At 44.3% G+C, this 21,122-nt stretch overlaps 1 protein-coding gene across 2 annotated transcripts in view; it reads left to right on the top strand.

Moving 5' to 3' along the window:
- The first annotated feature begins 2,086 nt into the window (after nt 1-2,086).
- MCM8 (minichromosome maintenance 8 homologous recombination repair factor) overlaps nt 2,087-21,122 on the top strand; it is a 32,399-nt gene continuing 13,363 nt past the window's right edge. The window contains exons 1-13 of one of the 2 annotated variants that reach the window (XM_083431938.1): nt 2,087-2,201; nt 3,798-3,958; nt 4,617-4,691; nt 5,275-5,357; nt 7,085-7,234; nt 9,801-9,904; nt 10,467-10,665; nt 11,850-11,935; nt 13,632-13,783; nt 16,115-16,313; nt 19,110-19,140; nt 20,149-20,289; nt 20,740-20,881. In XM_083431938.1, the coding sequence (XP_083288064.1) occupies nt 3,817-3,958; nt 4,617-4,691; nt 5,275-5,357; nt 7,085-7,234; nt 9,801-9,904; nt 10,467-10,665; nt 11,850-11,935; nt 13,632-13,783; nt 16,115-16,313; nt 19,110-19,140; nt 20,149-20,289; nt 20,740-20,881 (1,504 nt within the window). In that variant the 5' untranslated portion in view covers nt 2,087-2,201; nt 3,798-3,816. Of the gene's footprint in view, nt 2,252-3,797; nt 3,959-4,616; nt 4,692-5,274; nt 5,358-7,084; nt 7,235-9,800; nt 9,905-10,466; nt 10,666-11,849; nt 11,936-13,631; nt 13,784-16,114; nt 16,314-19,109; nt 19,141-20,148; nt 20,290-20,739; nt 20,882-21,122 lie in introns of both variants that reach the window. The other variant, XM_083431939.1, reaches the window with a different exon arrangement.

Below are 21,122 nucleotides of genomic sequence, written 5' to 3'. Positions count from 1 at the left end.
GTTGACAGCTATGGGGTGTACGCCTGAACGGCACTTAGCTCTTTTATTTTTTAGTTGCTCTTTTGTTAATGATGCTCTTTTGTTGTTGTTTAGTCGTGTCCAACTCTTTGTAATATTATTATTATTATTAATTTATTATTTATACCCCGCCCATCTGGCTGGGTTTCCCCAGCCACTCTGGGTGGCTTCCAATAAAACACTAAAATACAATAACCTATTAAACATTAAAAGCTTCCCTAAACAGGGCTGCCTTCAGATGTCTTCTAAAAGTTTGGTAGTTGTTTTTCTCTTTGACATCTGGTGGGAGGGCGTTCCACAGGGCGGGTGGATTGTAGTAAAATTAAAAATGTTTGGGAAATGATATACAATGAGTTGAAGAAAATGTTCCAACTAACGTTTGTAAAAAAAACCTGAAGCCTTTTTGTTAGGAATTGCAGGAAAAGACCTGCCACGGAAATTAAAAAACATTTTCATGTATTCGACAATGGCGGCAAGAGTCTTAATAGCACAAGGATGGAAGAATGAGGAAATCCCGACTAAAGAACTGTGGCAAGAGAAATTGATGTACTATGCAGAATTGGTGAAATTGACACATAAACTACGTGACAAGGATAACTGTGACTTTAAAGAAGAATGGGAACCTTTTACGAAGTATTTAAAGAAGTAACAAAATAAACTGGACTCCTTGGCAGGTTTTGAATAAACACAATTTTTTTATTGGTAACATATAGATAAATTGAGGATCTTTGCAATTTTATAACATGAGAGAATAACATGTGCTAAGAAACCAAGAGGAGCTGAGGGAAGTCTGGGGTGGGGGAGTTAAAGGGTGGGTTTTTTCTTTTTTAGGGTGGAAGGGAAAAAGGGGGGGAATGTGGATAATGTATTTTTGATAAATTGGTATGTTGAAATCCCTAATACTTTTTTTTAAAAAAAAAATTGTGGGGCATAGGAATTCATTCATTATTATTTTTTTCAAAATATAGTCCGCCCCCCCCCCCCAGATCTGAGGGACAGCAGACCGGCCACCTGCTGAAAAAGTGTGATGACCCTTCCTAAATCTAGCCAAGAAACCCTGTGTTGTAAAATGTTGTCCCCATGGCATGTGGTACACGAGGCACGCACACATTTTTAAAATGTCCCGCCAGCGCCAGTGCAACCCATTTCTTGCAAACCATGCAATTTGGGTTTTCTTTTTTAAGCAAAGTACAACGAACCACACCAAATCGGAATAGGACTTAAGAGCAGCAAGTCCCCCATCTCTTTGCTTCTGCAGTCTGCCCTCCCCCTACCGTTCCCCTTACCCGATTTCCCGGGTTACATACGCTTCAGGTTACAGACTCTGCCAACCCAGAAATCATGCTTCAGGATAAGAACAGAAATCGTGCTCCAGCGGCAGCAGGAGGCCCCATAAGCTAAAGTGGTGCTTCAGGTTAAGAACAGTTTCAGGTTAAGAACGGACCTCCGGAACGAATTAAGTACATAACCAGAGGTACCACCGTATATGCAGTTATGAACATTTATTATATATATATAAAAGACCTTAATTTTTTTATTTCACTAGCCAAGAAACCCTGTTTTGTAAAAGGTTGAGCCCATGGCAACCCATTCAATTTGGATTTTCTTTTTTAAGCGAAGTAAAACGAACCACGCCAAATAGGAATAGGACTTAAGAAAAGAGCAGCAAGTCCCCCATCTCTTTGCTTCTGCAGTCTCCCCCTCGCCCCATTTCCCAGGGAGGTGAGAAGAGGCAAGAAATGCTGCTGCCCAGACGCAGCTCGGCTCCAGCCCTGGACCTCCCTCCGCCGTTTCCTATGGGGCAAAGGCGTCTGAAATCAAGCTGCACTCTAGTCTACCGGCTGCCCCTGCGCGGGGAACCGGGAGCCCAGCCTCTGCCTCGTTCCCCATTCCCCGCCAAGTTAAAGGCTTCTCTCCCTTTGGGGTCGCAGGCGCAGAAGCCGTCTCCCTTTTGTTGACGTCTTTAGGGAAAGGGAGGCGGTTCCCATAGCAACCGGGCAGCCGCCTTTCCTATGGGCTTTCTAAAAGCCCGGCGCGTTGGGTGACGTAGAAACCGGAGCGCGCGCCTTTCATTGGTCTTCTGACGGCCTGGCGACGAAGGTGACGCGTCAAGCGCGCGCCAAAATTCGAAAAGCGGAAGCTGCCTGAGGGAAGAACGAGTGGACGGGCCGGAAAGGGGTTTGGTGAGCAGCTGCTGCTTCCAGCTCTGGGGTTGCCCCACACCAGGCGGCAGGTGGGTGTGGGCAGTGCCGGATTTATGTATAAGCTAAACAAGCTATAGCTCAGGGCCCCACTCTTTTAGACACCCCCCCCAAAAAAAATTCACTATTAATATACTTCTTAATTGTATTTCAGTTCAACAATTACTTTGATAAAATACATGTTTCGTTATGTGCAAATGACTTTAGATACCTATTAGGTCCATAAATTACCATATAGACATCACTGAAGCAGTGACAAGACGGTAAAACCTCTATTTCTATATCAAAATAAACGTAAAGTGGTAGCAGCAGCAACAAAACACAAAGGGAAATAAGACAAGGAGAAAAATGGGGAACTCAGGAGGGGGAAAAACCCCCTCGCGGAGTGAGTAAACCCAAAGCAAAATAAAGAGTAAAAATAGCGGAGGGGGAACAACGCTACCACAAAAGTAAAGGGAAGACAGAAGAACAGAAGAAACATATATAGAGAGTGTAAAAAAATCTCTCAGGTTGCAATTAAACTATTTGAAAAGCATACGATCTGAAACGGACTTTCCAGAATTATAATTACTTTGATAAAATGCATATTTTGTTATGTGCAAATGGCTTTAGATACCTATTAGGTCCATAAATTACCATATAACATATATTTAACACAAAAAACAGCGACAGTTTGTTCCTGACAAAGGACAGCTGGACATACAAAGGGCCCCATTACCTTCCTTAGCTTAGGGCCTCATCAAACCTAAATCCGGCCCTGGGTGAGGGTGTTGGTAATGAAAATGAGGCATATCTCCCTGACATGCTAGATTTCTATGAGAAGAGATGATGGTGGTTGTTATTGGTTAAAGGGGGTTGGACTAGATGACCCTAGAGGTCCCTTTCAACTCTATGATTTTATGAACATGTAGTACCTGTACTGTAGTCTGAATGGGTGTAGGCCACATTATAGGCTGGCCATGCTTGAGAACTTCATAATGTCTAACTCTGGCTCAAATGAGAGCATTTGTGGCTCAGGGATGCAAGGTATCCTATCCAGTGTACAGCACTGCTGTTATCTGTGGAGTGTCTTTTTAAAATCCCTTTGCTGCTAAGTATTTATTATCATTATTTTTAAACAAATGTATAGGCTGCTTCACAGCTTAATGCCTTCAAAGTGATGCTCAGCACAGAAACAGGCTAAAATGCAGATTCTTTCAAACAATAATCATGTAAACAAACTCTTTAAAAAAGCAATTTTTTCCAGATGTATAATTGTTCCATAGGTTGCACCTTCTTAAATGAAAATGTCTTCAATAGGTAGTGGTGCCTATTTTGTAATTAATGTATATTGATTCAAAAGAAAATTCCCTTATGTTCAATGGGACTTACTCTGACATTTGCATAGGATTGCAACCTAAGTGTCTTCTCTACTCACTGTGCATTGGGTCATTAGATTTCCATGCTAGCTCACTCCAAGTGTTTTACCTACAAGAAGTGGTCATCATTTCATTTCATATATGGATTACTTGCAAGGTGTAGTGTTACTTGCCACACATGAATTGAAAGCAACGTCCTTTGGTTTAACTCTGGTTTCAGGTCCCTTAAGAGTGCTGAGATGAGCAGTGAACTCAGAGGAAAAGGTTCCGGGCGAGGAAGAGGTGGCTTTCAGAGATGGCGAGGAAGAGGAGCATGGCAAGGGAGAGGAAAAGGACGTGGACAGAGAGGAGAAGGGAAAAGTGCTGGGAAGTCAGAGTCTGGTATGTTAATTCCACAACATGATTTACTTTTGTATTATTATTTTTTAAAGGAAGGTGTTTGTGGTTGGAAGGATAGCATAAAGAAAACGTGTCCTGTGATAACAAAATGCAAGGCCTGGAGCTTGGGGTTGCCATATCGTGGTCTTAAGGGAAGTTTTAAAATCTGAACCCCTTGCAAATGTTGCCTCTGTGTACTGTATGAGCAACTGTTATCTTTTAAAAAATAACTTTAGTTCTAAACTGTGTTTTATTTATTACTTTGAATTTATGAATTTATAGCCTGTCCTGCCTTCCTAAGGGGAGCCCAGTGAGCCTTTAAACAATAAAACTGCATAAAACATTATGAAATATTACAGGCAGGGCCAGTTTCGTATTCCACTGGGTATGCTAGAAAAGAAGACATGAATGTCATATAGTAAATATGACCCTGTGGACAGAACAGGCACATTTGTTATGATTGTTCTTGCTTTGTGTATTTACCTTCTGCTATTGCATTTTTGTGGATCTTTTTATATTGATATATATTTAAATATTTAATGAAAATGATATTATATGGTAATATAGTTCAGACATCAGTTAAAAGCAGCATATGTAGGCAGAAAAATTGAGAACTGAAATTTGACTAATATCACTAACTTTATTGGGAAATGCTTTTCAGCTCTGCCTCAGTTCATTCAGATGACTCTGGATCAGATTCCTACTTATAGAGGCTGGAAACTATATTTCTCTGAAGGTAAGCTTTTTCTGTAGATATATACAGAACTGACTTGATGGCTTGAGAATAGAATAACATTTTGGCTTGTATTTAATTCTCCTCTTTAACTCAATGCCTGATGAAGCCAAATCCTTGGTACTGTATGTTATAAAATACATACTTATGCAAAAAGGACAATTTGAAGTTAATGAGCTTACTTGTACATATTTGCTAGTAGTTTATCATCTTGTCACTTTGTATGTAAAACACTATGAATGTTTATGGTGCTATATAAATAAATGGTTTATGTGAGCTGTGTTCAGTAAGTCAGTATGCAAACAACCCTTTTTTATATGGTGGTTCCAGAGTGACCAGATATTTTCCATTTCCCTCATGAATGCTACTTCCTCAACAGCTTCCTTGTCATTTAACCTAAGCCTATGTTTGTGTACTATGAAGAAAATCCAGAAAGAATGAGCTGGTTTGTGCCCAGTTTTTTTAGGATGGCATTTGAGGAAATGTAATTTCTAATAGAGAAATTGTGTTTTTGAATTCTAAGCAAGATGTTTAAAAGCTGCAGCTTTTAAAACGTTAAATAACTAATGAAAATTGTCCAATTCAGCATATGATGACAACTCCCCTTTTGTTCAGAAGATTGAAGCATTTGAGAAATTTTTCGTGTCTCGAATAGAGCTTTATGATAAGGTAAGTCTTCATAATGCGATCTCTTTCTCATTCCTTATCTCTTACCCCCACCCTCCATATCTTATAATTTGTAATAATAATGATAATGATAATTTATTATTTATATCCCGCCCATCTGGCTGGGTTTCTCCAGGCACTCTTGGCGGCTCCCAATAGAATATTAAAAACACAATAAATACATCAAACATTAAAAGCTTCCCTAAACAAGGCTGCCTTCAGATGTCTTCTAAAAGTCAGATAACCCTAACCCTAACCCACAGGGCAGGTGCCACTGCGGAGAAGGCCCTCTGCCTAGTTCCCTGTAACCTCACTTCTCATAGGGAGGGAACTGCCAGAAGGCCCTCGGAGCTGGACCTCAGTGTCTGGGCTGAACAATGGGGCTGGAGACGCTCCTTCAGGTATACTGGGCCGAGGCAGTTCAGGGATTTAAAGGTCAGCACCAGCACTTTGAATTGTGCTCGGGAACATACTGGGAGCCATTGTAGGTCTTTTAAGACCAGTGTTATGAGGTCTCGGAGGCCACTCCCAATCACCAGTCTAGCTGCCGCATTCTGGATTAGTTGTAGTTTCCAGGTCACCTTCAAAGGTAGCCCCATGTAGAGCGCATTGCAGTAGTCCAAGTTTTGGATACCTTTCCCTTCTGAGGCTTCTATCACAACCACAAGTAGTAATATTTTCCATGGTGATGACTTTCTGAACAAGTTCTGCAGTGGTCTTTAGAAGATATGTAAAACCCTGTAGTAATAATAATAATAAATAATAATAATAATAATAATAATAATAATAATAATAATAATAATAATAATTTATTATTTATACCCCACCCATCTGGCTGGGTTTCCCCAGCCACTCTGGGCGGCTTCCAAAAGAATATTAAAATACTGTGATACATCAAACATTAAAAGCTTCCCTAAACAGGGCTGCCTTCAGATATCTTCTAAAAGTCTGGTAGTTGTTGTTCTCTTTGACATCTGGTGGGAGGGCGTTCCACAGGGCGGGTGCCACTACCGAGAAGGCCCTCTGCCTGGTTCCCTGTAACTTGGCTTCTTGCAGTGAGGGAACTGCCAGAAGGCCCTCGGCGCTGGATCTCAGTGTTTGGGCAGAACGATGGGGGTGGAGACACTCCTTCAGGTATACTGGACTGAAGCCGTTTAGGGCTTTAAAGGTCAGCACCAACACTTTGAATTGTGCTCGGAAACGTACTGTCAGATGTGGAGGTTGTGGTCTGTCTGGATCCTTGCTGCTGACTGAGTCCTTACTAAGTTTTATAGTGTTCAAATGTATATTTTTAGGATGCATTTATGATTTTATTATGTGTCATGAAGGCCTAGGGGCATAAAGTGAGGCTTCTTTTTATTTTTTATTATTAATTATAATTATAATATTATATAATTATTATATAATTATAATTATATAATTATTATATTATATAATAATATAATATAATTATTATATAATTATATAATTATAATATTATTAATAATAATTATTAATTATTAATATGTGTGCAATCAATTAGCAAACTTTATTAGCAATCAGTACAGTTTCAGGATTGGAGGGGAGCTGAACAACTTCTTGTCTGCTTCCTTGTTCTGACAGGATCTTTATGTGCTAAACCTCTTGTTCTCACACACCTCACTCATATCCCGTGTTGGTGGTCTTTCTGAAAACAATTCAGACAAGCCTTTGAAAATACTGCGACAAATTCACACAGTTCTCTTCTATAGGATGAAATAGAAAGAAAAGGAAGTATTCTTGTGGATTATAAAGAGCTGGCACATGATACAGAATTAATGGAATCAATGCCTGATATTGCTTCTGAATTAAGAGATATGCCACAAAAGATATTGGACTGCATGGGCCTAGCCATACATCAGGTAAATACATCTAGCACATGGTGAGCAGTAAAATTTTGAATGTTAAATCATTCACAGACTTGAATGCATATACTTTTTGATGGGAGGAAGAGGCAAAAAGTGTAATTTAAGGTTCTTTTTTAACAAGTGTGTATGAAAGGAAGAGAAACCCATACTTCTAGATTTCTCATAGAACTAGTCAGGGAACCCTCTGCATCACTCTCTTATATTTTGATAACCAAATACTTTTCTCTGTGAACCAGCAGAAAGAAACTTATTTTTTTGTGACTGCGCTGGAGTGTTTTCAAAGAAATAAACAGCTAGCGAGTTTTTTATTTTCTAACTTGGCTGCTTCTTTGAAATACGAAGCTTATGAAATCATAAGACACCTCACCTTTTAGTTTCAGGGGTCTGAAGTCTATTTTTGTGTTATAACTTGGATTTTATGCATGTTTGACATAAAATGACTTTGGACCGCAATACAGTGGTACCTCTGGTTGTGAACGGGATCTGTTCCGGAGGCCCGTTCACAACACAAAAAGGCCGCAACCTGAAGCGCCGTATCTGCGCAGGTGCATGGCGCGATTTAGCGCTTGTGCGCATGCGCGAGCGGCAAAACCCAGAAGTAACCCTTTCTGGTACTTCCGGGTCACCGCAGGACGCAACCTGAAAAAACGTAAAGCAAACATAACATGAGGTATGACTGTACCTCAAGAACCACCTCTCTCCATATAAGCCGACCTGGACCCTTTGTTTATACAGTGGTACCTCAGGTTAAGTACCGTATTTTTCGTCCCATAGGACGCTCCGTCCCATAGGACACACCTACTTTTTGGGGGGGGAAATAAAGGAAAATTTTTTTTTCCTTTATTTCCCCCCCAAAACCAGGTCGGGGAACAGTGGGATGGTGGCGCTGCGCCTCCCCGCTGTCCCCTGAGCTTGTGGGACTGGCCGATGTCTGCCCGGCGCGAGGGCGCTCTGCTTCAGGGCGCCCCATGCGCTGGGCGGCAGGCTGCCGCCCGCAAGCCTTGCGCGCCGGGGGGAGTTCTCCCCCGGTGCGCAAGGCTTGCTGACACTTCCGCGAAGCACAGGGCGTCGTCCGAAGGGCGCCCCGTGATCCTCGCTGCAGGCTGCCGCCGGCAAGCCTTGCGCGCCGGGGGGAGTTCTCCCCCGGTGCGGTAGGCTTGCCAACACTTGCGCGAAGCACGGGGCGTCCTCCGAAGGGCGCCCCGTGCTCCGCGCTGCAGGCTGCCGCCCGCAAGCCTTGCGCGCCGGGGGGGGGGAGTTCTCCCCCGGTGCGCAAGGCTTGCTGACACTTGCGCGAAGCACGGGCGTCCTCCGAAGGGCGCCCCGTGCTCCGCGCTGCAGGCTGCCGCCCGCAAGCCTTGCGCGCCGGGGGGGAGTTCTCCCCCGGTGCGCAAGGCTTGCTGACACTTGCGCGAAGCACGGGGCGTCCTCCGAAGGGCGCCCCGTGTTCCGCGCTGCTGGCTGCCGCCCACAAGCCTTGCGCGCCGGGGGGGATATCTCCCCCGGTGCGCAAGGCTTGTTGACAATTGCGCGAAGCACAGGGCGTCCTCCGAAGGGCGCCCTGTGCTCCGCGCTACAGGCTGCCGCCCGCAAGCCTTGCGCGCCCAGGGGAACTCCCCCCAGGTGCGCAAGGCTTGCGGATAGCTTCCTGGAGCCTGGAGAGCAACAGGTGTCGGTGCGCACCGACGCCTCTCACTCTCCAGGCTTCCGCGAAAGCCTGCATTCGCCCCATAGGACGCACACACATTTCCCCTTCATTTTTGGAGGGGAAAAAGTGCGTCCTATAGGGTGAAAAATACGGTACTTAATTCATTCCGGAAGTCCGTTCTTAACCTGAAACTGTTCTTAACCTGAAGCACCACTTTAGCTAATGGGGCCTCCTGCTGCTGCCATGCCGCCGGAGCACGATTTCTGTTCTCATCCCGAAGCAAAGTTCTTAACCCGAGGTACTTGTTCTGGGTTAGCGGAGTCTGTAACCTGAAGCGTATGTAACCCGAGGTACCGCTGTAATCTGAGCCCCTTCTTTGTGTGCCTCCTCCACACAGGTCCGGAGGATGGCAACATTCTGCAGGGGCTCCCTGTTTGTAGAATGCTCTCCCCAAGGAGGTTCAGCTGGTGCCTTCCTTATCTTTAGGTGCCAGGCAAGAATGTTCCCCATCAACCAAGCCTTTGGATGGTTAATATTCTACAGCCTTTTAAATGTGTTTGTGGGAGGGGGGTTATTATTTTGTTGTTTCTCTTTCAGCTATTTCTGCTTTCATCTCGTGTTTTTATATTATGAATCACCCTGAGATCTTTGTAAATAAATATTATAAATAAGCAAGCAAGCCTCTTACTTGGATTAAACAAAACTGCTCTCAGAGCCAATATTGTGCCTAACAAAAGGATCAGAAAATGATATTTAAGAAAAGGGTGTATGTGTAAAATTACAATGAAGAATGCAGAGTTTTGATTCTTGAAACCTTTGTGATTTTTTTGCACTGGTTGGAAAATACTGTTCAGTGTTATCAGCATCTCTATATGATGGTCGAGGCTTCCTGAGTATTTTTTTATGTTACAGGTGCTAAGCAAAGATCTTGAAAAACATGCAGCACAACTTCAGGAACAAGAAGGACTGTCCATTGATGAAGAACCCATAATTAATGTCCCATATATTCATGCAAGGTAGCTATTGCTTTAAAAAGAACAAGTTTTCTTGAAAGGCTCAAACTCCACATGTCATGTTATTTGCGAAGCAATGCATTTCCCAGATATTGGGGAAATTAGTCTTAAGTTCCATTGAAATCAATGGCACAAATAATGATAGCTTGTTGATTCTAACCCGCCCCACTGCCAGACTGAGATTTTCAGTCTGATCCTATGCATGTTTTCTCTGAAGAAAATCCCTTTGTGTTAAGTAGTACAGTGGTACCTCGGGTTAAGTACTTAATTCGTTCCAGAAGTCTGTTCTTAACCTGAAACTGTTCTTAACCTGAAGCACCACTTTAGCTAATGGGGCTTCTCGCTGCCGCCGCGCCACCGGAGCACGATTTCTGTTCTCATCCTGAAGCAAAGTTCTTAACCTGAAGCACTATTTCTGAGTTAGTGGAGTCTGTAACCTGAAGCGTCTGTAACCTGAGGTACCACTGTAGTTAGTTCCAAGTAGGTGTGCATAGTAGCTCTGTAGAATTTAACATGATTGATTTTCCCTGACAGTCATCTAATTTTCCGTATTGTTTTATTTTAGAGTGTACAACTATGACCCACTTACTCAGCTTAGGAATATTCGCGCCAATTGCTATGGGAAATTTGTGGCTTTGCGTGGGACTGTGGTGCGTGTCAGTAACATTAGGCCTATCTGCACCAAGATGGCATTTATATGCAGTGCCTGTGGGAATACTCAGAGTTTCCCTTTACCTGATGGCAAATATACTCTTCCTACAAAGGTAATGAACACTTTAAAACCATTTTTTTAAAGTCACTGTTTATTATTAGACTGCTGGGACTTTAAAACATCAGGCAATAAAGGGTTAACATCGGAAAAAACTAGGCTGAATTGCTGAAAATAAACCTGTCACGTCTTCTGGTTTACTGCCAGTTTATATACAGGTTCATAAATTACCGTATTTTTCCGCTCCATAGGGCGCACCGGACCATAGGGCGCACCCAGTTTTTAGGGGGGGAAATCAAGAAAAATAATCTTATTTCCCCCCCCCCCCAGCCCCAAAGAGCAGCGTACAGGATGCGCGCAACCTCTCCCTGCCGGAGGGGTTGTGCGCGGCTATGGCACAAGCCAAGGCAGCCAGCGGGATGGATCCTGCTGGCTGTTTTGGCTTTCTCTTTAGCCCCACGCAACCTCTCCCTCCCGGGAGAAGCTGCGCGAGGCTAAAGAAGCCATAGCCCCGTGCAGCCTCTCCCTGCCAGAGGGGTTGCGCGCAGCTATGGCACAAGCCAAGACAGCCAGCAGGATGGATCCCGCTGGCTGCTTTGGCTTCCTCTTTAGCCCCACGCAACCTCTCCCTCCCGGGAGAAGCTGCGCGGGGCTGCGCATGGCTATCCCTGAAGCCTCTCGCTCTCCAGGCTTCAGCAAAAGGAACGCGAAGCCTTTGCAGCATGGAGGGAGCGCTCCCTCTGCGCTTCGGAGGCTTAGCATTGCTATCGCTGAAGCCAAGCAGCCTGCAATCGCTCCATAGGACGCACACACATTTCCCCTCAATTTTTGGAGGGGAAAAAGTGCGTCCTATAGAGCGAAAAATACGGTAAACTAAAGCATTATTTATCTTCAGAGCATTGTTTGGCAAAGAAGGATTTATGCAAGCAGAAGCCTCTGAGAATTAGCGTGGATGAGCTTTCTGCGCCTCCAAAACAAATGGGATAACGTCAAGTATTATAGTTTCCAGGGTGGCAGCCATGTTAAGTTTCTTGCAGCAAAAATGATGAATCTTGTGCCACCTTTAAGGTTAATAAAAATATTGTGGCATAAGTTTTGGTAGAGTAGATGAAGTGGACTCTGGTCCACCAAAGCTTATTCCATAATAATTTTTTTAGTTTTTGAAGTGCCACAAGATTTTTTGTTTAAGTACTTTAATATAAACTTTTTTTGTGCTAAACTTGAACATGCATTTTTTAGTGTCCTTTGCCTGAATGTCATGGACGATCATTCACTCCTGACAGAAGTTCTCCTTATACAGTTACTGTGGACTGGCAGTCTATTAAGTAAGTATATTTCGGTTTGATTTGTGTTCTTTTTGAATCTATGATATTTTGGATGTATGTGTGTGTGTGTGTGTGTGTGTGTTCGCGTGTGCGTATGATACAGATTGCAATTAAAGGTTTGCATATATTTATTAAAAGTTGACATGTAAGAGGAAATGGCCGTGTTCTTCCAAGGGAATCAAATAATTTCATTGTAATATGCCTCCTCTTCTTCTTTTTAAGTTGTGCTGAATAAAAAGCCATTCACAAATGAAGGTTGCAGTCCTAAAGCTGTTATTTGTTCAGCTGAGAGATGTTGGGTTGAAATAAACGACAGACGAGTAGTGGGTGTCATCACGTCGGGGTCACCAGATGTTGGGTTGAAATAAACGACAGACGAGTAGTGGGTGTCATCTGGGAGGCATCTCCTCGAGCATGTCTCGGAGAGTCCCTTTTATTGAATATTACAGCATTGCCTCGTATGTGCTTGCTGGTGATTGGTTACACGTGGTGCGTTACATGGGTTACGTATAAGACATACAAAGGTTGCGTATAAGACATTAATCATCATTAGATAGAGGGAACACAGAGTTAGACAGGCATGGAGACTTCCTTAGTAAACAATCTATAGTGATTGATATGGTGAGACTCAGAGAACGTACAGAGTGCACTTAACATTCCAGAGTGATAAAGAGAGGATGTATACAGATAGATAAGAAGGTCAGGACATGATGATGCACTTAACATTCCGGGCTAGCTGGTGCCAGGGCGGTTGAGAAAGGAATGTACAGAAAGACAAAGTACTCAGCATCTCCAGATAACTACGCAGCAGAGAGACCCTAGGAAGTGCTGCTCTGCTGGGGGACAGGGAGCCCTGGCCCACTCTTATGCTAATAGAGGCCCCCTGATATGTCTGTGGAAGGCTTCCTGGGTATTGATGTCCTGCTGGTGGTGGGGACTGAAACTGAAAGTGTTTGAGCGAGGCTGGGGGTTCCCAGGATCCTCAGGCCCCCAAATGAGCATGGTTAATACCTTACCATTGCAAATTGGGATGTTAGTGATTTGTAAATAGCCTAGTTTGTTCTTCCTTACTGATACTCATCCCCCATAACTGTTTAGCATATTTTCTTTGCTTTAGGTGGTGTAAATTTTGACTATCTTTACTGTAGTCTTGTCAAGGCTCAGGGAATCCTATCCCTCCCCCAGTGGCAGCCAAAAAGCAGATAACACGAAGAGCCCTTACCATGGAATTTATTCAGTATTCATAGAGAGAGAGAAAGGAATGTAGTCTTTATGCCATGATGGTGTTGCTCCAAGTAAAGTCCCATCCCCCACATCTTCTCTATTCCTTGTCACCCCACGCCGATTAATCTGAGCTTTCTGTTTCTGAGCTCTCTCTTCTACTATGCATAATGCCTGCCTGGTTCGGTGTGTGTGTGGAGGGGTCAGGAATGCTTTCCGAGGGCATTGAGTCTGTCAGCTGTCTCTTCCCTAGTGCTTCTTCTTAATCTTCCTGCTGTTCCTCTTTCAATATTCCCCAGCTTCTCCCCTCTGCAGCTTCTGAACTATGCCCTTCTGCAAACCACTGTTCTAAATCTATACTGTCCTCCTGTTCTCAGGAAGGTACAGGGGAAGGGGGCGGCGGCCCCCACCATTTGTCTTCAGTCCAGCCCCTGACAAATATCACGAATACTAAAGTATTATAACATAATTCTAGGATTCAAGAGCTCATGTCCGATGATCAGCGAGAAGCGGGAAGAATTCCTCGAACAATAGAATGTGAATTGGCACAGGATCTGGTGGACAGCTGCGTTCCGGGAGATGTGATTACCGTCACAGGCATTGTCAAAGTGTCAAACACTGAGGAAGGTACACTATAACTGGCCATAGCTTTTGTATGTTGACATTTGTGCAAGTTTTCTCTGCTTTTGGCAGAGTGAGGGGAGGCGACCAAAGTAATCCAACTACAGTGGTGCCCCGCAAGACGAATGCCTCGCAAGACGGAAAACCCGCTAGATGAAAGGGTTTTCCGTTTTGGAGGTGCTTCGCAAAACGAATTTGCTATGGGCTTGCTTCGCAAGACGAAAATGTCTTGCGATTCCTGGGGGGGGGGGTTTTCGCTCCCCACCCCCTTTTTCTAAGGCACTAAGCTGCTAATAGCCTTTTAGCAGCTAATCCGCTAATCCCTTAAGCCTTTAATAGCCTTTAATAGCCGCTAAACCGCTAATCCGCTAATCCGCTAATGGGCTTGCTTCGCAAGACGAAAAAACCGCTAGACGAAGAGACTCACGGAATGGATTCTTTTCGTCTTGCGAGGCACCACTGTACCTGACAATGGTATCTACATGCGTGAATCTAATCTAATAAGAAATTATCTTAGGGAGAGCTGCAATAGTATAGTGCAGTGGGTCTCAATTAGTGAGGACCCCCTATTTTTCAAAAGCCAAACGATGGACTGGCTATCTTTGAAAATTTTGATAGCTCTACGGTAGTTACCTCTGCAAAGTAATTTTTTGAACATAATGTGGGGTAGCCCCTAGTAAGCGAAGGATTTTAGGTATACTAGAAAAGAGACTAGGGCTGAGTGATATATGGATTTCAACATTGCGATGTATCAGCACCTAAACATTGCAACGCAGGTGGCGCTGTGGGCGCAGAGAAGGTCGGCAGTTTGAATCCCTGTGGCGGGATGAGTTGCCCGGTCCCTGCTCCTGCCAACCTAGCAGTTCAAAAGCACGTCCAAGTGCAAGTAGATAAATAGGTACCACTCCGGCAGGAAGGTAAATGGCGTTTCCGTGCACTGCTCTGGTTCGCCAGAAGTGGCTTAGTCATGCTGGCCACATGACCCGGAAGCTGTACGCTGGCTCCCTCGGCCAATAAAGCGAGATGACCGCCACAAGCCCCAGAGTCGGTCACGACTGGACCTAATGGTCAGGGGTCCCTTTACCTTTTAAACATTGCAATGCAGTGGCACCTCGGTTTAAGAACAGCCCCGTTTACAAACGATTCGGTTTACAAACTCCGCAAAACCGGAAGTAGCGTCCCGGTTTGCGAACTTTACCTCGGTATAAGAATGGAATCCGAACAGAGGAAGGGCACCAGCGGCGGGAGGCCTCATTAGGGAAAACACACCTCGGTTTAAGAACGGCTTTGGTTTAAGAACAGACTTCCGGACGGATTAAATTCGTAAACCGAGGTACCACTGTAATCTGATATATCACGATGTCTGAAATTGGAGATCAGGCGTGGGGATGAGGGAAGGAGCAGCTGCAGAGATCGGATGGGTGAGAGGAGGAGAGGAAACAGAGTCACCTCCACCGCATGATTTTAGTGGGCGGGGATGGGGGGGGTGCATCAAGCCACTGTCTGTGGGGGCAGCCAGTGAAGATCCACATCCACCGTGGCTGCTATCCACATCCACCGTGGCAGCCAGTGAAGATCCACATCCACCGTGGACCCTACTTTCCTGCTGTCTGAGAAAAGGTGCTCCACGGTGCCTTGAAGTGATGGCGTCAGCTGCCCTTGCCTCCCTTAGTGTGAGGAAAGCCAGCTTAGAACAGCAGCGTTATCGCTGAGATCATTGTGCAATATCGGTGGTGCCTTGAAATCAGCTGCCCTCATGCGAGGAGCGATATATTGCTGCATATTGCCAGGTCAAGATCGTTATCGTGGTGTGATTTCAAAACTGATTTTGGTCAGTATATTGAAAGTGTTGGGATGCGGGTGGCGCTGTGGGTTAAACCACAGAGCCTAGGACTTGCCGATCAGAAGGTTGGCGGTTCGAATCCCCGCGACAGGGTGAGCTCCTGTTGCTCGGTCCCTGCTCCTGCCAACCTAGCAGTTCGAAAGCACATCAAAATGCAAGTAGATAAATAGGTACCGCTCTGGCAGGAAGGTAAACGGCATTTCCGTGCGCTGCTCTGGTTCCCCAGAAGCGGCTTAGTCATGCTGGCCACATGACCCGGAAGCTCCCTCGGCCTGTAAAGTGAGATGAGCGCCGCAAGCCCAGAGTTGGCCACGGCTGGACCTAATGGTCAGGGGTCCCTTTACGTTTATTGAAAGTGTTATAGTTCTTGTATATATCTTGTATTCAGGAATTATCACCCTGTGTTTGAAACTAGTGGTTTTTGGGGTGTGTTTTTTACTGTAATATCCCTATATAGGGAGAATAATGTGATTGTTGCTGTGATATTTTAACAGGCGCATCTAGAAATAAAAATGATAAATGTGTCTTCCTGTTGTACATCGAAGCAAACTCTATCAGCAACACTAAAGGACAGAAAGTCAAGGACTATGAACATGGAATCAACCACCAAGCCGGCATGGAGTTTTCACTTAAAGATCTTTATGCTGTCCGGGAAATACAAGCAGAAGAGAACCTGTTTAAGCTCATTGTCAAGTATGTCACTTCTTGCATGTCATTGTGAATATTAGACTTTGCATACTATCTTGTTTCAACAACCCCAGACGATCCACTCATGACGCCCTCTCCTCTTCAGTTTTTCACTTCCGGACCCCTTAATTCATTTAATGTAAGGAAAGAAGGAAGTGTGTGCATGAATCTGTTTTTCTACAGAAGAATCTCCTTTTAAAATAATCATTGAAACACATAACTTGCTCCAAGCTGGAACAACCTGTTCTGTTCTCCATTCTACTTATCTGGAACTAGATGGCTGACTGCTAAGTTTGGGACATGAAGCAGATTGTACAGGATTTCGGGGGGGGGGGGTTTAGAAGAGGAATCTTAAATGCTCATTCAATGCTCCTTGGAGTCTAGGACATTGTTCTGAGCTATCTGATGCTTTGGCGGGGGGGGGGGGGGGAGACACTGAGTGCAGGTACTGCTTGTGTAACTAGTACACTTTGATAAGTGTCCATAAATACACTTATAAAATAAAAATAAAACTTATAAATAAAACAGTTCTGATATTAACTTATCTTGATCTCAAAAGAAGAGATAAAGTGACTGAAATCAATGGGTAGTATTCAATGAAGTTTTAACCAGGGTAGACACATTTAAATTAATGAACATGTACATGTCAAAGTTAAGTCCACTAATTTCAAAAGGTCTCCTCTGAGTAAAAGTTAGTTAATTCCACCCAATGGGTCTTAAAGTGCTGAACTTTGGCAGGATCATTGTATTGTTAAGAACTTAGGTTTCGACGCTTGCGTAGGAGTGGTAGTTGTGAGACTTGGTAAGAAAACCCAAGCATCCTTTCTATTTCTGTAATTGCTATCAAGCTATTACCAGGCCAGTGTGCATTTCATAATTCTGTGTAAGGAAATTGATTTGATCATTGAGATCTAAAAATATCAGCATTCTTAAAAAATGTCCTTTTTTTGTTACCAGCTGTTATAGATGCAGGAAGAAATTTGAAAATGTGTAGGCTACTCTTGTTAATTAGAAGCCAGGTTAGGGTGGCACTGTGGTCTAAACCACTGAGCCTCTTGGGCTTGCCAATCAGAAGGTCGGTGGTTCGAATCCCTGACATTGCGAACTCCCGTTGCTCTGTCCCAGCTCCTGCCAACCTAGCAGTTCTAAAGCACGCCAGTGCAAGTAAATAAATAGGTACCACTGTGGTGGGAAGGTAAATGGTGTTTCCGTGCGCTCTGGTTTCCATCATGGTGCTCCATTGCGCCGGAAGCAGTTTAGTCCTGCTGGCCACGTGGCCTGGAAAGTTGTCTGTGGACAAATGCTGGCTCCCTTGGCCTGAAAGCGAGATGAGTGCCACAACTCCATAGTAGCCTTTGACTGGACTTAACCGTCCAGGTGTCCTTTACCTACCTTTTGTGTACAAATAAATGGGGTTGATTCATTACCTTGTTATTATAGACCTCTGGTAAGGGAACCTAATATGCAGGAACAGGAGAGTAAAAGCAAGTTAAGAAACCCCAGTTTGGTCCAAGGTGCAAAGGACATAATTCTCATGAACATGGTGAGCAATGTGTTGGCGTGCCAGGCAGTGTCTCCTTGTTATTCAGGTGAACAGCAGTTGTGGGCTGGTACATTGGCCATTTTCTCTCTCCTTCAGCATCAGCATGACATCACAATGGCCTGTGTCTCTCCTTCTGGTTGGACACAGTTGTGTGAGGACACAGTGGCCAGTCTGTGAAATAGGCAGCATCAGCATGAGATCACAGTGGCCAGTTTTTCTCCCTCAGGTGGCTAGCATGGGCCACAGTGGGCAGCCCCTGTCCTTCAGGCAGGGAGCATCATCTTGTGGGGAGAGGCATTCATTCCTCTTCATTCCTCTTCCACTCAGGCAAGCAGTAGCCTATGGGCAGAATATTTATTTCTCTTGGGGAAGCTGCCAAAAGCAGGTACATGTCAGCACAATATATTTCTCAGTGCGGTGGGCTTAGTTGGGAGCAAATGGTGGACCCTGTATGTTCTTCACTTAGTGAGGTGGCCAGCAGAAGTATGAGTGTAGTGGTCATCTCACCGAAATGGGCAGCAGCATGCGGACAGAGAAGCAGCAGGCAAGGCAAAGAGCAGGCAAGTAGGCAATCCATCTATTACAGGGCCTCTCTGCTTACAGGAAGTGGATGCCGGTGGCGCTGTGGTCTAAACCACCGAGCCTCTCGTGCTTGTTGATCGTGAGATCGGCAGTTCAAGTCTGTGAGAAGGAGTGAGTTCCCATTGTTCTGTCCCAGCTCCTGCCCACCTAGCAGTTTGAAAGCACACCAGTGCAAGTAGATAAATAGGTACTGCTGCAGCGGGAAGGTAAACGGCGTTTCTGTGCGCTCTGGCTTCCGTCACGGTGCTCCATTGTGCCAGAAGCAGTTTAGTCCTGCTGGCCACATGACCTGGTAAGCTGTCTGTGGACAAATGCTGGCTCCCTTGGCCTGAAAGCGAGATGAGCGCTGCAACCCCATAGTTGCCTTTGACTGGACTTAACTGTCCAGGGCTCCTTTACCTTTCAATTAGAAGCCAAAGCAGGGGTGTATGGCCATTAACTCAGTGCCCTACATAGCACCTTGCCCCTCTCCATGACTGCTAGGAGCAGAATAAACCGTGAACTGTGCATGCAGATTTGCTTAAATAGCACCATGTATGTAGAATTCAGTTTATGCTATGAAATCTATATTCTTTTAGCAAAACACTTGGGGGAGGGGGTTTATTGACACAGAACATGCACTGCCCTGGGTACTTGTTTTAAATTATGTGTTAATTTGGTTTTTCTCTTCCTTCTAGTTCTCTTTGTCCTACTATCTACGGTCATGAGGTAAGTGGAACCAATGGAAAAATTCTGATGGCTGTTCTAAATGCTCACTGGAAAAGGTCCCCCGTCTCCCCCATAACCTAGTTTTTGTCAACTGGTTAGCAATCCAGAATGAGTAACTTGGAATATAAGATCGGGATGTTCTTTGTTCTTTTGTTTCCCTGCCCCTTGTAGGATTCAGTCAGTTATGTTAGCATTACAAAAAATAAATCCCATGTTTACTCATATGGCCTAGGCCTGTTCTGAAGCCCCCTGACAAATTGGACATTGGCTTCCTTTTCATTTTTAAAAACGTATGTTTTCACTTTTCAGTTGTTATGCTATGGTGGAAGTGTTCGTAGTTATTTTTATAGAAGTTTCTTGTTTCTATTTTCAATAAATAGATTTCATGTGAATTTAAAACAATGAAGCCATCAATCTTGTTTCTGATACACCCAGGTCCTGCTTTTTGAACACCATTTATTCCCAGGAAATCGTTTGCTAGGCGAGTTTTCACATAATGAGCTGACAATTTCCATTATTTCTAATGGTGACATTTCTAGTCTGTGTTTGTAGTCTAGTCTCCTTCCTTTCCTCCATAGTTTCTGCCCAGAACTGCTTAAGGCAACCAGCAAAAGACAAAGGAAGAACTGATTAGTCTGATTAGTCTCCTGTTCCCTGATTTGTTTGATTTCCTTCCCTCCCTCCCTGCTTTCTGCCCAGAATGTCTGCTGCCTACCAGCAAAACTCAAAACAAGTAAGGAAGTGAACAAACTCCGGCTGTTCAGATACCTGAATCAGCTGTTTGTGTAGTGAGGTTTGGGTATAATTCTTTGTGTTCAGATAAAATTTTGGATAATGAGCATTTTAAGAGCAGGACCTGCGTCTATTTAGTACTTTGCCATTGTGTCTGCATCTCTTCATGCTGGGATTCTCAAGGTATGAGGTATGAACACACCACATGTGGAGTATGTGCCGCTGCCTTGAGCTAATCCGTTCCAGTACTTTATGTATCGTGCTTCCATTTAACAGATTGTGAAAGCTGGCTTAGTGTTGGCATTGTTTGGAGGCTGTCAAAAGTATATGGATGATAAAAATCGGATTCCTATTCGAGGAGACCCTCATCTTCTGGTGGTTGGAGATCCAGGACTGGGGAAGAGTCAGATGCTGCAGGTATATTCATTTATTAATAAATAAATAGCGTTTATTTGTTGTTTTTTCTTACCGACATCCAAAGTGTTTTTGAAAAGTACTGTATTTTTTGCTCTATAAGACGCACCAGACCACAAGACGCACCTAGTTTTTGAAGGAGGAAAACAAGAAAAAAAAAATCTGAATCTCAGAAGCCAGAACAGCAAGAGGGATTGCCACTTTCACTGCTGTTCTGGCTTCTGGGATAGCTGCGCAGCCTGCATTCACTCCATAAGACGCACACACATCTCCCCTTACTTTTTAGGAGGGAAAAAGTGAGTCTTATAGAGCAAAAAATACGGTATACTTTAGCGCCAGCTATATCAATCTGAATGCAGGGAAAAGACGTATATTCTTCAATGGGGATGTTGTTCTTTTTAGTATAAGTAAATGCATAGCATGCAAAACTAGTCTTTACCATTTGTTTCTTAGGCTGTGTGCAATATTGCACCTCGTGGTGTGTATGTGTGTGGCAATGTGACGACTGCAGCTGGTCTGACTGTAACTCTGTCCAGAGACAGTTCTTCTGGAGATTTTTCCTTGGAAGCTGGTGCCCTTGTGCTTGGAGATCAAGGTACTATAGAAGTGATCCTCTCTGTATCTGGAAACTTTGAGCTGATGCATAATCCCTTCAGCTGGTATGGTACATCACCTTGTTAGTTCTAGAAATCTTATAAAACTGTGGCTGTAGCCTTCAAAGCACTTTTGAGATTGAGATTGAATCCTGACAAGACAGAAGTACTGTTTCTGGGGGACAGGAGGCGGGCAGGTGTGGAGGATTCCCTGGTCCTGACTGGGGTAACTGTGCCCCTGAA

Source organism: Podarcis tiliguerta (assembly GCF_965153285.1).
Source record: "Podarcis tiliguerta genome assembly, chromosome: 3".
Lineage (NCBI taxonomy): Eukaryota > Metazoa > Chordata > Lepidosauria > Squamata > Lacertidae > Podarcis > Podarcis tiliguerta.
The sequence above is the reverse complement of the archived record's forward strand: the minus strand, read 5'-3'. Positions and strand labels throughout refer to the sequence as shown.